The 14,900-nt window shown below is 30.1% G+C and overlaps 2 protein-coding genes across 2 annotated transcripts; both read right to left on the bottom strand.

Moving 5' to 3' along the window:
- Positions 1-824: 824 nt before the first annotated feature.
- Positions 825-4,277, bottom strand: LOC106765968. The gene is made up of 6 exons (XM_014650731.2): positions 4,111-4,277; positions 2,976-3,083; positions 2,441-2,559; positions 1,807-2,343; positions 1,216-1,598; positions 825-1,131 (listed from the first exon to the last, which is right to left on the bottom strand). The coding sequence occupies exons 4-6, from the start codon at positions 2,338-2,340 to the stop codon at positions 1,023-1,025; spliced, it is 1,026 nt and encodes a 341-aa protein (XP_014506217.1). The 5' UTR covers positions 2,341-2,343; positions 2,441-2,559; positions 2,976-3,083; positions 4,111-4,277; the 3' UTR covers positions 825-1,022.
- A 4,987-nt stretch (positions 4,278-9,264) lies between these two features.
- Positions 9,265-14,425, bottom strand: LOC106767281 (D-aminoacyl-tRNA deacylase). The gene is made up of 9 exons (XM_014652135.2): positions 14,185-14,425; positions 13,916-14,099; positions 13,692-13,834; positions 13,376-13,439; positions 12,056-12,108; positions 11,792-11,847; positions 11,433-11,507; positions 10,652-10,837; positions 9,265-9,526 (listed from the first exon to the last, which is right to left on the bottom strand). The coding sequence occupies exons 1-9, from the start codon at positions 14,284-14,286 to the stop codon at positions 9,439-9,441; spliced, it is 951 nt and encodes a 316-aa protein (XP_014507621.1). The 5' UTR covers positions 14,287-14,425; the 3' UTR covers positions 9,265-9,438.
- Between the last annotated feature and the right edge of the window lie 475 nt (positions 14,426-14,900).

A 14,900-nucleotide genomic window follows, 5' to 3' on the forward strand; every position in this document is an offset into this window, starting at 1 on the left:
TATATATATATATAAATTATATTTTTTATTTACATGAAAGAGAGTTTCACCTATTTATATACTATAATTTAATTATATTTATAGTTTAGTTAAAAAAATTTTAATGTAATCACATACTTTAAATCATCAATATTTTTAAAATACATGTAATTAGGCTATAGTGTGAATAAGGGAATTCTATTTTATTAAATTAGTTATGATAAAAATAATATAAAAAAATATAATAAAAATATAAATATAATTATTTATAGTATTTAAAATAGATTATAAAAGAAAAATACCATTAAAAATAAATAATTGATATTCAAATATTTGGTTTAAGAAGATAAAAAATTATTATCTCCATAATCAATACAATAAAAGAAAAATAGATTATTTATTAGATTACAAACAAAAGAATATAATTAGCTTTATAAAAAATATTATAAAAGAAAATAAAATAAAATATTTGACAAAAATAAATATAATAATTTGTTGATGAAGAAGTTGAAATGGCTAGAAGTTGTGTTCATGTTTTATGGTTGAAGCAGTGATGGTAGAGCTAAGAAGTTCCTCCTCATGGAATTGCATGTCAAAAATTATATTCTATATGGCAATAAAGAACTTTGACTCTTAAAGGAACATTTTCTGAGCGTCCACTCATGACATCACCAATGCTGGAACAAATCCATGTAGCATTAAATTTTTGCAACCACATCAAGATTCAAGAGACTTTAATCATTAAACTGTGTTGCAAGTTGCAACTACTTTTATAGTTTTTTGTAGTTACTTTTATAGCATAAAGCATATACCATAAACATTCAAAAATAGCATCTACAGTGAATTATTGACAAGGAAATAAAATTTTGATCATATATATGGGTACAATAAAAAGGTAAGAAACAAATGCAATTAAGGGAAATAAAAAGAACTTGTGCTTACATATACGACCAAACAATGGAGATATATGTATATGCCTGATACTAAGAAAAATTCACTGATATTTGAACTATTATTATAAGGCTATAGGGAATAATAAACTTTCAGAATTTACAGCAGAAAAGGCGGTGCTTCCAACCCTGCTGTTTACTGCGACGCCTACTACCAGATTTTGTCAACCTTGCTGGACTGCTATTCCATTCTGATTGTAATCTGCAAGAACCAGAAGAAAATCAGTGTGTTCATTTTTCAATGCTTAAAGAGGAACTAACAAGTTTTGAGGCATTTTTTGTTTACATGGGAAAGGCAAAGGACCGTGAGCTAGCTGTGCTGCTATCTGATCGAAGAGAGATGCTACCACAATAAGGTAGAGGTCCTAAGTACCCAACAGAGGAAGAACTTGACTCGTCTAATCTTGGAAAAACTTGATCTTTTACACCCTGCTCGTCAGAGTTCACATCTGCATCTTGAATTTGACCACGATTACAGTCACTAACTTGACTACTTCCATGACCCGAATGATCTAACTTATGCTCCATGTTTGCAGTCTGCTGCAGTGAACTACTACTGCCAAGGATTTTAGTTTTTGATTCCAAAGCTGGACTAGAAAACACTGCATCATTCTCAATCACAGTTTTGGACTTGTCAGGTTGGGAGTGAAACTCAGGGTCATTATCAACCTGCAATAATAATTAAAAATCAAAGATCGTTACTCCATTCACATGAGTGCTCTCAGCCACAGATATTCCTAAAGAAGTTGTCATCAACATAAGGTGAATTTCGTTTAGACAATGCTCCATAATATATGGCAAGATATGGACTATGAGATTAACCTATGATATTGATGTTTAACTCATGCAAATTGCACACGGGAAAATTGTTGGATACCTTTGCATGGTCGTGTTTGATTTCATCACCCTCAACAGTTGATGTCCTGGATTTCTCTCTGTCTAAATCTTGTAACAAAACGTTATCTTCAGGCACATCAATCTCCTTATACAAGTTATCAGAAAGTTTTCTAGTTGCACCTTCATTGAGCTGCATCAAATCCTTGGATTGTTCAGATTCATCTGTTACTGATGGATTTAATAATTTTTTCCCAGCATTGTCTTTCACTGTTTCTTTACTTCCATAACTCCGAGAAGAATAAGTTGTGTGGATGTTTTCGTCTACTTTTCTCCAAAAAATAATCTTATCGTTGGTATGGACTCCTTCATCCACACATATATCCTTAATAATGTTGTAACTAGTCTCTTTGTGACACATTGCAAGTTCTGGTTCACATGCTGTAACACTTTTGTCCATATATAGATCGGCAGAACTCTCTAATGAACCTGTTTCCGCGAGTGAGTCATGGATTGGTGAATTGAAGGAGTTTTTCACCGATTCCATATCATGGGGAAGCATCCCAAATGATTCCATTTCCTGCGAAGAATGGGATGCTGAATCAACAGAGTCCCTGACCTGTGCTCAATAATAATTTTCTAAATCAAGTTTAATTGTTGTCGAGAAATCTACTGACCCCATGTCACAGGGTTATAGAGTTGAATCCGTTATACGTCTCTGTTTCAGTGGAGGCTCTAGTTTCACATTCCTGTATTTTGTGGTGTTCTGATTTGCATCCAGTAGAATATTACATCACTGTCATTGGAGTCAGATGATTGAGATTCAAGGCCAAGACCAATATTTGAATGTAAAAAAGCCAGTTCTAGTTCTGTAAATACATTTTCAAATAGCAGAAAATAATTTGCTAGGTCCATTTTTCACAATAAAAATCACTTGATCACAAAACAAACACAATAAACAACATAAAGGAATTCGGTAAATTCGTGTCAAGAAAGGTTATGTCGTGGACTTGGAAGAATCATATTCAACAATATATGAATGGCAATAAGCAAACCATACTTGAAACAAGAAGTTATGAATCAAGACCCAAACTAATCAATAATATGCATAAGTTAACCCCTATGATCACAAAGAGAATGTGTTGAGTATAGCTGCTAGAGACAATAAAAGTACCAAAAGCAGAAACCAGAACTAAACTAAAAGTTTGTTACCTAGTTTCATTGTCCATGTAGAGTTCAAACCAATGAAAAATTTTCTGGTTTACAGCAGGTATATTCAATCAACGAGACTAGCCAGATTACTCAATATTTAATAGGACCCTGAGAATCAGAAAACAGGAATAACTAGGTTAGTGTGAATGAAGCAACAAATCTTAACAGTCTTAAATGAGTCAAAAGATAACCTATTTAAATCAAGAAGACAAAACAAAAGTGACATTTCACTATTCATAAAAGAATTTAGATATTTGTTTTGATTTCAGCAGAAGGAAAAGCATTTCTATCTTATAAAGACTGTAAGACCCTTTTTTCCACACATCTATTATGAACTTATGATGCAAATAGTATTGATTAGAACCCAATTCGAACTAGAGTGCAATTCAAACATAAGCTTTAACAATACTGAGAACTAATCAAATTAGGGGACCATATTATGACTTAAGCATCTCATGTCCTCTCAGCATATCCCAATCATTAAGAGTACAAGTTTATGCTTATATGTAAAGTTGTAAAAGCATGTTCCTGCATCCTTTTTCTATTATTAGTAAAAGATTTGGTTTTGGACTGAATAGAATCCTAGGGTAGTACTCGATGTATAAAAGGACAAAGGGAAAAAGTTTAGAAATCCTAAACTTTTGGAAAAGCTTTTCAGCTACAAATATTCAAACTCGGATTGATTTGACATCATCAAATTCCCTACCAAGATTTTGTCCTTTAGAGCTCTGATTGGATTGAGGTTTAGCCCTCAAAACAAATCAAACAAAAGTCTACAAATCCAGAAGAGTACAGTGAAAATTCAAGGTCTGTTACAACGTATACACCTCAATCACATGATGGGAAAAAAAGGGAACCAGCACAACCAATAGGAGAAATTAACATCAACTTGTCAAACCTTCTTAGCCCCATAAAACATATAATAATATGTAATATATATACATGGAATCACAAATGAAAGAAACAAAAATATGACAAAAAAATTATATCCAAGTCAATTACAAAGAAAAATGTAATTGCACTCACCACAAAAAAGGCCAAATGACAATATAGAAAAAACTAAGACTTAAAATGTGGATAGTCATTTCACAGTTCACATAACAAACAGGTGGTGGGAGAGAGAGGAAGAGAGTACCATAGGCGACAAAAGAAACATTCCATGTTGAAATTAAAGCAGAAAACATTCAAGAGTGGAGTGGAGTTGCCAACACAAAAGTAGGCAAAGAGAAAAAGAGGTTATTTCAAAGTGTATTATAGTTGGCAGTGTCTAAGGGAGAAAAGTATGTAAAAAGTATTCCTTTCCTAATAACAAAATCTTGTGCTATTTATCTAATCTTATAATGTTTTATACTTTTGTAAGGCAAATGTAAACAACATAAATCATTTTAATATAATATGAAGATATTCAGAAAGTATGATTGAAATATCAACACGTATAATTGTAATTAAAAGATAATTATTATTTTGACTTAAATTCCTTCTAGTCTTTATAGTTTTCTAAACATGAAATATTGTTCTATATAAAATATTTTCTATAATCAATAACAGAAGTTATTTTGTTTTGCATTTAGTGTGTGTGAAGTATAAGAGGGGACCAATGTATATTTAATAGGTATTGTTAGAGCTTTAAATTAGGACCTTATTTTTGTATCTCCTTCTGACATCAAAAATTTAATTTCACACCAAAACGTTGTTCTCTTCTGTCGTTTTACAACCTCCACACATCTTATTCCAGTCTCTGTCTCTCCTAGAATAAATGGTCTTTTGTAAATATTAAAAATTTATGATGTTCTTTTTAACTACTTTATTCAAGACTAGCTCATACAACATTCCTTCAACATATTTGCATTCAAATTCTTTTATGATAACTAATATGTATTTTAAGAACAAAACTTTGGTTTTTCTTTTTTGGAGAATAATTAATATCACTTTTATTGTTAGTTAATTCGATTTAATATATTTCTTAATTGTATTCTAAGATTTTTATACCATGAAATTCATTTTGCTTCTATAATATAATTCTAAAAATTCTCATTACACATTTTTGGTTATATTTTGTCATAAGTGCAAAGTAATTATAAGTGCATAACTAATTGCAAATTTGACCAAAATTAAAGATAAAATTACAGAAAATAGTAATTATTTATCTTGAATTTTGAAAACCAAAATAAACAAAAATATTTTTTTTTCTAAAATTGACACTTGAAAAAGAAAGGACTAATCTTTATTATATGATTTTGGTTATTTTTTTTAATCTATTGCCTAATTCAATTAACTTATGCCTTTAATGTTTGCTCTTTTTATCCATTTTTCGTTTTTGCATTCATTATTGAATTTTTTAAATTCAATTTGTAAAATTTACCTTAATATTTCCTTCTATATTTTGTTGATTTGAGTTTCTTCTTCAACTTATTTTGTTTGACTGAATTACAATATTATTTCGTCTTTAATTTTTTCCCCAATTTTTGTCCTCCTATTATTTATTTCCCTGTGGTTTTAGTTTCTATGTTTTTCTAAATTGAAGAAATGCAAACATCAAAATTTATTACCAATTTCTATTAGTTTTCTACAAACATTGAGAGTTAGTATAAATAGTATAATCCTATAAGAAGCAAAGTAAAACTTATAGTAGAGAAAAATAAAATTCATTACTTTATTCCGGCAGTTGAATATTGTCATTATTTAAAAAAAAGTTATTTTAAATGCATGCTTAATAAAAAATTTAAGAGAGTGCTAATATAATTTTATATTAATGAAGATATTATAATAGAACAAATTTTACAATATTTTGAAAAATTACAGACAAAAATGAAAAAAAAAATGGAAGTAAAATTCAGAAAGAAAAAATAATACGTTTGAATAAATACAATTAAGTCTTTAAGTTACTAAGAAATTTGGAGATGTGGACTTAGTAGCAGAAAAAGAAAGAAGAAAATATATCATGATTTGAATTCTTATGCTAAAAAAAATCAATATGTTAATAAAATTAATATTTATTATTAAAAAATTAAACAAATAGAAAAATTATGAGAGCTGCATAGTCTATGTTTTTTCATTTTTAAATATTTATAACAAGAAAAACATGAGCTTATTAATGTTTCCGAATATTTAATAGAAACACTATAATAAAAATAGTTTATATGGTTAGCGTTTTTCGGCCTTTAATGTCAAATTTGAGACCGACATCATTATCGAAGATGTTAAAATGACATTAAATTATGAGGAACGATATTATTTTTAGATATAAGACGTCAGTTCATAATACAAGTGACGTCTAATATATGATCATATTCATTGCTTTTGTCGAATGTAATGGAAGGAATTTGATGTCCATTACGAAGAGGTGAGAAGTGAATTAGACATTGGCCAATACCTAACCGTCGACGTCTCTCTTTCTCAGGCAAAGAGTATTTCACCCAGCGGATATTATTTTGGTTGTCCACTAAAAGAGATTTGACGTCGTGTAATGCACATGTCAACATTAATATACTCATATGGACGTCTTTTAGTGTATGGGCCGACATTAAATTTAGTGTTTTGTTTTTTAAATAATTCAGTTTTCTTTAATTTTATCACACTTAGAAATCAGAAAAATAGTTTTCCAATATAAATATAAATATAAATATATATATATATCCAAAATTCATATGTGTATATAGTTGAAACTATATCAAAGCTAAAAGCTAAAGCTATCCATATCAAAACAAAAAGAACTTAAAGTAAAGTAAACTATCATATAGCCTAATTCTATCTTTCATTAAGATATCCTCTCCATTTCTCTCTTAGTTTTCTAATTGTGGCATTTGTTAATAAAGATGAATTGTTGAACCATTGCAAAATCAAGTAAATTTTTCTATTATTTTTATTATAATCTGTAAAGTTCATTGAGATTTGTAAGATTTAAAATGTAAATTATTATTTCATTCCAATCTTCTTTGATTCCTGCTTTGATGATTGTATTCATTCATAACATGATGTAATACTCATATGTCCAAAAATCTATCTGCTTGTTACGCTAAACATAGGAAAGAAAACAGTCAAAATATGATGGTTTAAGTTTTAAATGCATATTTAGTGATACTTCAATAATTAAGAGAGTTCTAATATAATTTTATATTTAATGAAGATATTATAATAGAACGAATTTTATAATATTTTTAAAAGCTACAGACAAAAAAAATGGAAATAAAATTCAGAAAAAAAATAATACGTTAATAAATACAATTAAGTCTTTTAAGTCATAAGAAATTTGGAGATGAAGGTGCTGAAATAGAAACAAGAAAATATATCATGAATTTGAATTCTTATGCTAAAAAAAATATTAATAGTTAATATTTATTGTTAAAAAATTAAACTAATAGAAAAATTATGAGAACTGCATATATAATCCATGTTTAACACTTTTTTTTAATATATATATATATATATATATATATATATATATATATATATATATATATATATATATATAACAAGAAAAAAAATGAACTTTAAGTTACTAATATTTCCAAATATTTGAAGTATTAAACAAATCCATTTATTCTCGTTTGTACGGATAATTTTTACATTTATTGAATACGAGTATAAGTAAGATTAAGTTCGATTTTTTAAATTAAATATGAGAAGAGGGATGGTTATGTTAATATATATTTTGTTTTCATTCTATTGTTTAAATTATAAAAATATCTATAGTTTATTAAATAACTTTATATATATATATATATATATATATATATATATATATATATATATTACTTGATTATATACATTTTTAGTTATAACGAAATGATTTATTATCAATTTGAGTAAAAAAATAGATTTAATATTTCACATTTATTATTTTTATTATTTTTATTTATTATTGATTTTTTTGCATAAAAATTATTGACTGTTGTGTAAGATAATATAAAAAGTTATCTATTTAATCCTTAATTTTTATTTTATTTTAAAAACTTTTGTTTTGTTTAAACAACTTTTATCATCTCTTAACAACTATTTTTACACTTGAAAAGCTTTATAAAAATTTCAAGTATTTTTCATATTATCATATTTTTAATTGTATGTTTTTTCTTCTATACAATTTTATTTAATGTGATATCAAATTGTTGGATTATTTTTACTTTTAAATAATTTTTATTATTTTTCAATGACAATTTTTATAATGGAAAAGCTTTCTCATATTTTCAAATATTTTTCATATTATATTTTTAATTATAAGTTTTTTTTCTTTATAATTATATTTAATAATGTATGTTTGATATTTTTTAATAAATAAAACTAATATTGATCTGACAGTGAATTAAACAGTAAAAAGTTTATTAAACTAAACTTTAATGACTCAAATAACAAGTTAAAAATAACTTTAAATTCAGCTTAAGTGACTAAAAAAAACTGATTGATAATTAATAAAAATAATTTTATTTATTTGATATGTAGCTTTCAAAATCTTTCTCTCATTTGTTCTCATCCCTACTTCATTAAAGATGACTCTTCATTATAATGTAATATAATGTCATTGTGGATCATACCATTAAAAGATGACATGATCATGCATTACGAAAATAAGGCATCACATTATAAGTATAACATCATTGATATCTCATATCATCATGACTTGAAAAAAAAAGTTAAGAAAAAAGGTTCCGTAGGATTAAAAAGATGAAAGAAAATATATAAAAAGAAGGGAAAAAAGAATCATATTTGCGTACAGTTTTCTACTAGATAATTATGAACATACTGGATCTATCCATTGAGCTGATAAAGTGTATTAAATCACAAAAATTAAACAATTTCAAAACATGTAAAAATATCAATTAAACCAATCCAAAACCACCCCAAACTAGTGTAAAAGTTTTACTGATATATTTTAATTTAATAAAAAATATTTCTGAGATAAACAAAAACACATTTAATAATAATATTATTATTATTATTATTATTAATATATTATCTCTTATAATTCTTTTATATTAATTTACACATTTTTATTATATCTTCATTTCTTATAAATTTATTATATCAATTTTCCATTTTTTTATTTATTTTAGAATTAAACTTGTTATTTTTAAACATTGTATTCAAGTATAATGATATATTTGAATCTTTGAATTTAAAGAACATGTAAAATGTATTATTCTAGCTATTTCTAGTGTTATATTATATTTATTTGCTATTTGCTATTGTTTATTCGCTATTTAATTATTAATATTACTTTACTAAAGACTTTGACCTCACCTAAATAACTAATCAGTTTTTAGAAACCTTATGCATAAATAGTACTGCTATATGATTTTAAATAAAGTAAATAATGTTTTTCATAAGAATTGGAATTTATGTATATATCATCTCATACTTCAGCTATTCATTAACTATCACAATGCTCTCAAGGGAACTGAATAAAATTTCTAGTATGGCCTGTCAAAATCTGCAGAGTTGTTGACATAATATCATCCAAAGTCAGCCCTCAAAAGAAATTATTCGGTTTTCCAATTTTAATGTTCTGCTCCGCAAGGAAGCCTGTTATAGCATTCCTCTGCCAGCCCTTGAAACTCCTGCAGAAGAAAAACTAGTTTAGAGTAAAGACTAACTTGAGTAAAAGGAAAAAACATTAAGGTCTATCTGTGATGTCAAAGCCAGGATCACCTTCACAGCTAAAATCATACTTAAATATCTTAATTTTCAAGATACGTCCATAAGATTCCACTTCCTTCTTCGTGTAAAACCATAAAAGCTAAAAAAGGACAGACACAGGAAACATTGAAAGTACTCCTAAGAACATCACTTTAGTAATCAAGGACAAAATATATGTAATTTGGGAACAAAAACAAGGCCCAAGTGACGGCACCATGCCCTGCACATAGAGTGTTTTCTTCTTTCTTGGTTTTTTCCCAGTGCAGAAAACCCTCATCTATACTCATTTTGAATCTGGAAAATTTTGCAGTTGACATGAGCATGTTATCAGAGCGTTAACTTAAACTACTAACAAGCAAACCCAGTAATAAAAATCTGACAGCAATGGAGGCGTGGGAATGTGAATGACAACTAATTGGAAAGTGAGCAACCTTGGGGCTAGTTTGCTCACTGCTTTTTTTTTGGTGATCAAATGGAGGCACCAAAAACCCCTACAAAAACTTGTACATGATAACTCTGCCCTCAAGCAGTACACAAATAAAATCCAGATCAACTTCAAAACTACGACTTTGTGTTTAAAGCTCCATACCATGCTTGCCGGCCACTTGATTGGCTACTCATAAGACATTAGAAGAAGTGAAGATGACTCTTGATAACTGAAAACTGTAACCAACGGAAAGAACTAGGAGGGATCCAGGTTGATTCTACGAGAAACTTGTTTTGTGACTTTCCCTTAGTAGGCCTTCATTAATCCATGAAGAAGAATGCCCAAAAGTCGGCGAATTAGATGGCAGTCAGGGATGATGGAAAGGGAGTTATCACTTTTTTCCACTTTTCCCTAACCCAAAGGCTGTTCCACCATTTTCTCTGCAATCTATTGCTGTAAGAGAATGACAGGTGGAAGCCTTTGGCAAATTGTTGGGTCTATGGAATATATTTTTATAAACTGTTCAGCACTCAACCAAGAAATAGCATTCAGTTCTTGCTTTGGCATTAGCAATACAAATAGATTTCTGACTGCATAGGACAATATTCATTAAGCTCACTTGTTGTCTAGGTGTGCAAGAATTTCACCACCAGGAAAGGCAGACTTAGTGGCCTCATATGCAGCCTTTATAGACTCTCTCCATGTTCCACCAATCTCCACATCTTTTTCTCCTTTTGACTGCTTTGGATCTTCCATTGGCACTGAATATCCAGAAAGTAGGTGACCCACCCACACATTATCTTTCCTAGATTGGATAAGCAGAGTAAGTATTCATATTTTATTTGAGCAAAAACACAGAAAATATAATGCACACAAAAATTAGAAAAATTTTAAACTGGCAAGGTACAAAAAGCTTTTTCATGATCATAAAATGTTTTGTATATATCTTCTCAAATGGATTTAAAAGTTTATTCAGCCTAAGTCATGATGCAATACAAAACTTTATAGTCATTATATTTTCGTAGTATATTTGAATGTACAATTTATATCCCTTCATCAGGGGGGCATTAAATTTGATCATGGAAGTTTATGGATAATGCAATGATCAAAATGTTGATGAAGACCGAATAGCCATGTTTACTTATCAATTTTATTAATACTATGACAAAAGTTTTCATTGCATACCAAGTAAACGAATGATGCGAGTGAGTTTCAATAATGGAAAGCTTAAGAAGCAAAAGAAGTCCAAATCTAGGGAGCAAATTGTAGAATAAACTAAGTTAGGTTTTCAGAATAACCCAAAAGTTAATAACGTCCAATAGCTGCATAGTTCAGTTTCTTTGATATCAAAAACATAAATTATAAAGACATGATCTGCTATGACTAATATGACTACTTACAGTACTACATCCATATGTCGAGGCGCATAATGTCCACCACCTATCCCAAGAAGAATTTTCTTGTTATCCTTCTCCCTGTAAGAGTGAGATTTAGGTTCAGGTTACAAAAAATTCACCATTTGTAGATGGAAGAGTTAATGATAATTATGTAATAACACAAACAATTTAAAAGTTTCAGGAAAACAATCAGTCCACCAAGAAAGGAATTGTAAGATCAAAGAGCCATAGATTAAACATATATTGCATCTGAGGATACTGAAAGAGAGCAAGATGTGAAGACCTCGGGAGGTATATGCCAAATAAAATGAGTATGCAAACTATCGTCACTGCATTTGTTTAAGTTGGCTTAATAAATTTACCTGCTCCAGTTTCCTACATCTGTCCCACCTCCAAGTCCAAGTCCTTCCCAGACTAACTAAAAAAACCCAAACAAAATATAATTTCAGTAAACAAAATAAATATTACCAATCAGTTGTCACTAAAACATTTATTATGGTATAGATAGTTAGAGGGAAGTTTTTTTTCACTCAGGAGAAATTGTGTAAAAGAATATGATCTCCATACAGGGAAATTCATTTATTGATGGAAAATTAATGAAAAAATTATTAAGAACCCCGCCCAACCTGTGCCATAACTTGAGCAGCATCCTGTCTCTTCCAGTAGTCTTCAGTACTACCTATACCAGAATAGAAAAAGAGTTGTTGTGTTAAGNAGTACTATCTAACTGGTAGCAACTTCTAGTGTAACTTGAGCATGAAATTAAGCAGCCACAAACTATGGTATGATAAGAGAGGAAAACTTGGGCCAGCTGATACAAAATGTGGAATATAAGCACAAGTTTGGCACATTTATTATAGAAAACATAAAAATAGGGGGGGTTGAACGGGCAAGAAAAGAAGACAATGGCATGTAGTGAGTTAGCTACAAGGAATAAAGAGGAGGAGAGAGAATCAATAATATGTGGTTGAAAATCATCAAAAGTCTTCTCTGGTGTGTGTGATACAATCTTTAGTCATTTACAGTCCCAAACCAAACAATTGGCTCAACTTGCCAGATACCACTGAATATGACTTGGTAAGTGGACCTTTTGGAAGCTCAAATGAGCCTTGAAAGAGCAATAGAAGCTGCTTTCCAGGAAGCTATCCAAACTCGCATGGATCAGCTTCAAAAGCCGAATACCACATTGTTGGAATTGAAGAATGTAGCGGGGAAGAAAGGTGTTGGACAACCAGAATTTCCCGGGAACTCGACAAATGATACCCATGTCAATAAAACTCGAATGTCAACCAAAAGGTGGAATGTCCATGTTTGAGAGAGAGGATCCCTTTTATTGGATCAATCAAGTGATCCAGTTCTCAAACCCCTGGCCAGACTAACTCTTCTTCATTTACCTCTATTGGAAAGAAAAAAGAGTGAGAGTGGTGCTGTTCTTGGTCCAAGGAGGGGAGATGTGATAGAAATACATATCTTACCCAAAATTTATGCCAAAGAAAAGCTAAGGGAACTTTCTTTAGGTGGAAACAAATTTCACCTATTAAACCAATGTCCTAAAAATAAACAAAGGAACATAGAGAGGGGCGGGCAGAGATGCCCTCTATACTCAAATGAAAAAATAAGCTAAAATAACATCACTGATCTGGAAACTCCATTTTATCTCTCTTTAACGTACAATATTTCGTCTCCTATGGAAAACATAGACAAGATCAAACCTTCTTTGCAAGTAAGCAATACTTTCAAAAAGGAGAAAATGGATATAAATGGAAAAGGGGATTAAACATCAAAATGAAGACTCACTTGATCTGAAAAACAAACGATGGAGGATGCAGAGACAACAAATTATTTTCCGAGTACTTAACTAATAGATCATGCAATTTGCTGGTAAAATACGATATATATAACCCATCAATGCAAAATAGGTCTAAAAGGAAGGAAAAAACACTCACCAATCTCCAGAAACATGGTCGGCTTATTTGTCAACGGTCCATGGTGAGTAGCCTCCAAAGTAATCTAAATTGAGAAAACAGATTATATTCTGCCAGAATTGCTTTTAAAAATTTAACATCATCATCTTGCTTCAACAGGAAACAAGCCATGCAATTGCAGGAATGCTGAATCTAAACCAGAAGTACTGAAGATATAACTAGAGAAACGAACGAAAGCCAATGAAAGAAAACGTCAAGCAAGAAATAACATCAAAAGCCAAGTAAATAAAACCGGTATAAATACCAACCAACCAATCAAACAAAAAAACAAACAAACCTCGAATTCAGGGACCAGATTATGAGCCTGGGCAATGTTTTTCAAAAGGCGAAGCCAAGGCCCCATCCTAGGATTTGGCAGCGCTGCCCATCCAGGTCTTCCACCTTGAGGTGGAACGTCACCTTCACGTAAATGAGGAACTCCTGCAGACACACACACACAGCACCCAAAAAATAATTACAAGACACACAAACAAAAAAAGCAGAGAGAAAATGAAGACATACCAATGGGATGGACAGTGAGGGCAGGTTTGTTGGATACAGCAGTGTGTTTGCTGAAGAAGATGACCTCATTAACAACCTCCCCAGTTACCTCCTCCCACCTCCTGTCCAAATCATCCTCCTCCACTATGCTCTTTGCATGCAGCAACACCCTCACCCCTTCATTCACAAAGCTCTTCATATCATCCTAGTGGACCAAACACAACCAAAAATAACAATTAAAACACCAAAAGGTGCATGATGGGTACCCATAAATGGTTGCTGCTTTGAACCTGGAAATGGGGACCGGGTTGCCACCCGGGCATGGCCAACAGCGCATTGGCCGGGTTGACGGAAGCAGGGTCGGAGGAGGTTGCCACAAGGAGCGCCACCATTACTTTGTCGGAGAGATGTTTGTGTTGTGAAAATGCGTTGGGAGGAATTTGGGAGGAAGATGAGATATTTATACGACAACGAATCGAAATTGGCTTTGAAGATCTGAGCCCAAGCGAAAGAAATGGAAGCTGCAAGAGCTTGCCCACTGCTAACATCACTTACCAAATTATTACAATACCAACCCAAAATAAAAATTAAAAATTCAAAGAATGATAATTTTTTCTTAATGAATTCATATTTTTATATGTTTTTATTTATTCTTAATTATAATCAGCAAATATTTCTTGAGATTTTCTTACTTTTATTTTAGAATTCATATTTTTCCTCTTAAACAACATTAGTTATCTTAATTAAAGAAATTGAGACTACTTTCAATAAAGGCAACTCCCATTAGTTATTTCATGCGTTGACAAATATAAAATAAACTGTGATTTGTATTGACATAATCATTAAATAATATCGTGAGTTTGGTAGGAAAGAAGTTCTAAAAATTTTCAAAAAAAATTATAATTTATATTTTTAATTTAAATTTAATTATTGTACATAGTAAAACTTATTATTTGATTAGAATGAGATTTTATTCTTAAATATTTTAGAATTGGTTAAGCAACTG

Source organism: Vigna radiata, chromosome 7 (assembly GCF_000741045.1).
Source record: "Vigna radiata var. radiata cultivar VC1973A chromosome 7, Vradiata_ver6, whole genome shotgun sequence".
In the NCBI taxonomy this organism is placed as follows: Eukaryota; Viridiplantae; Streptophyta; class Magnoliopsida; order Fabales; family Fabaceae; genus Vigna; species Vigna radiata.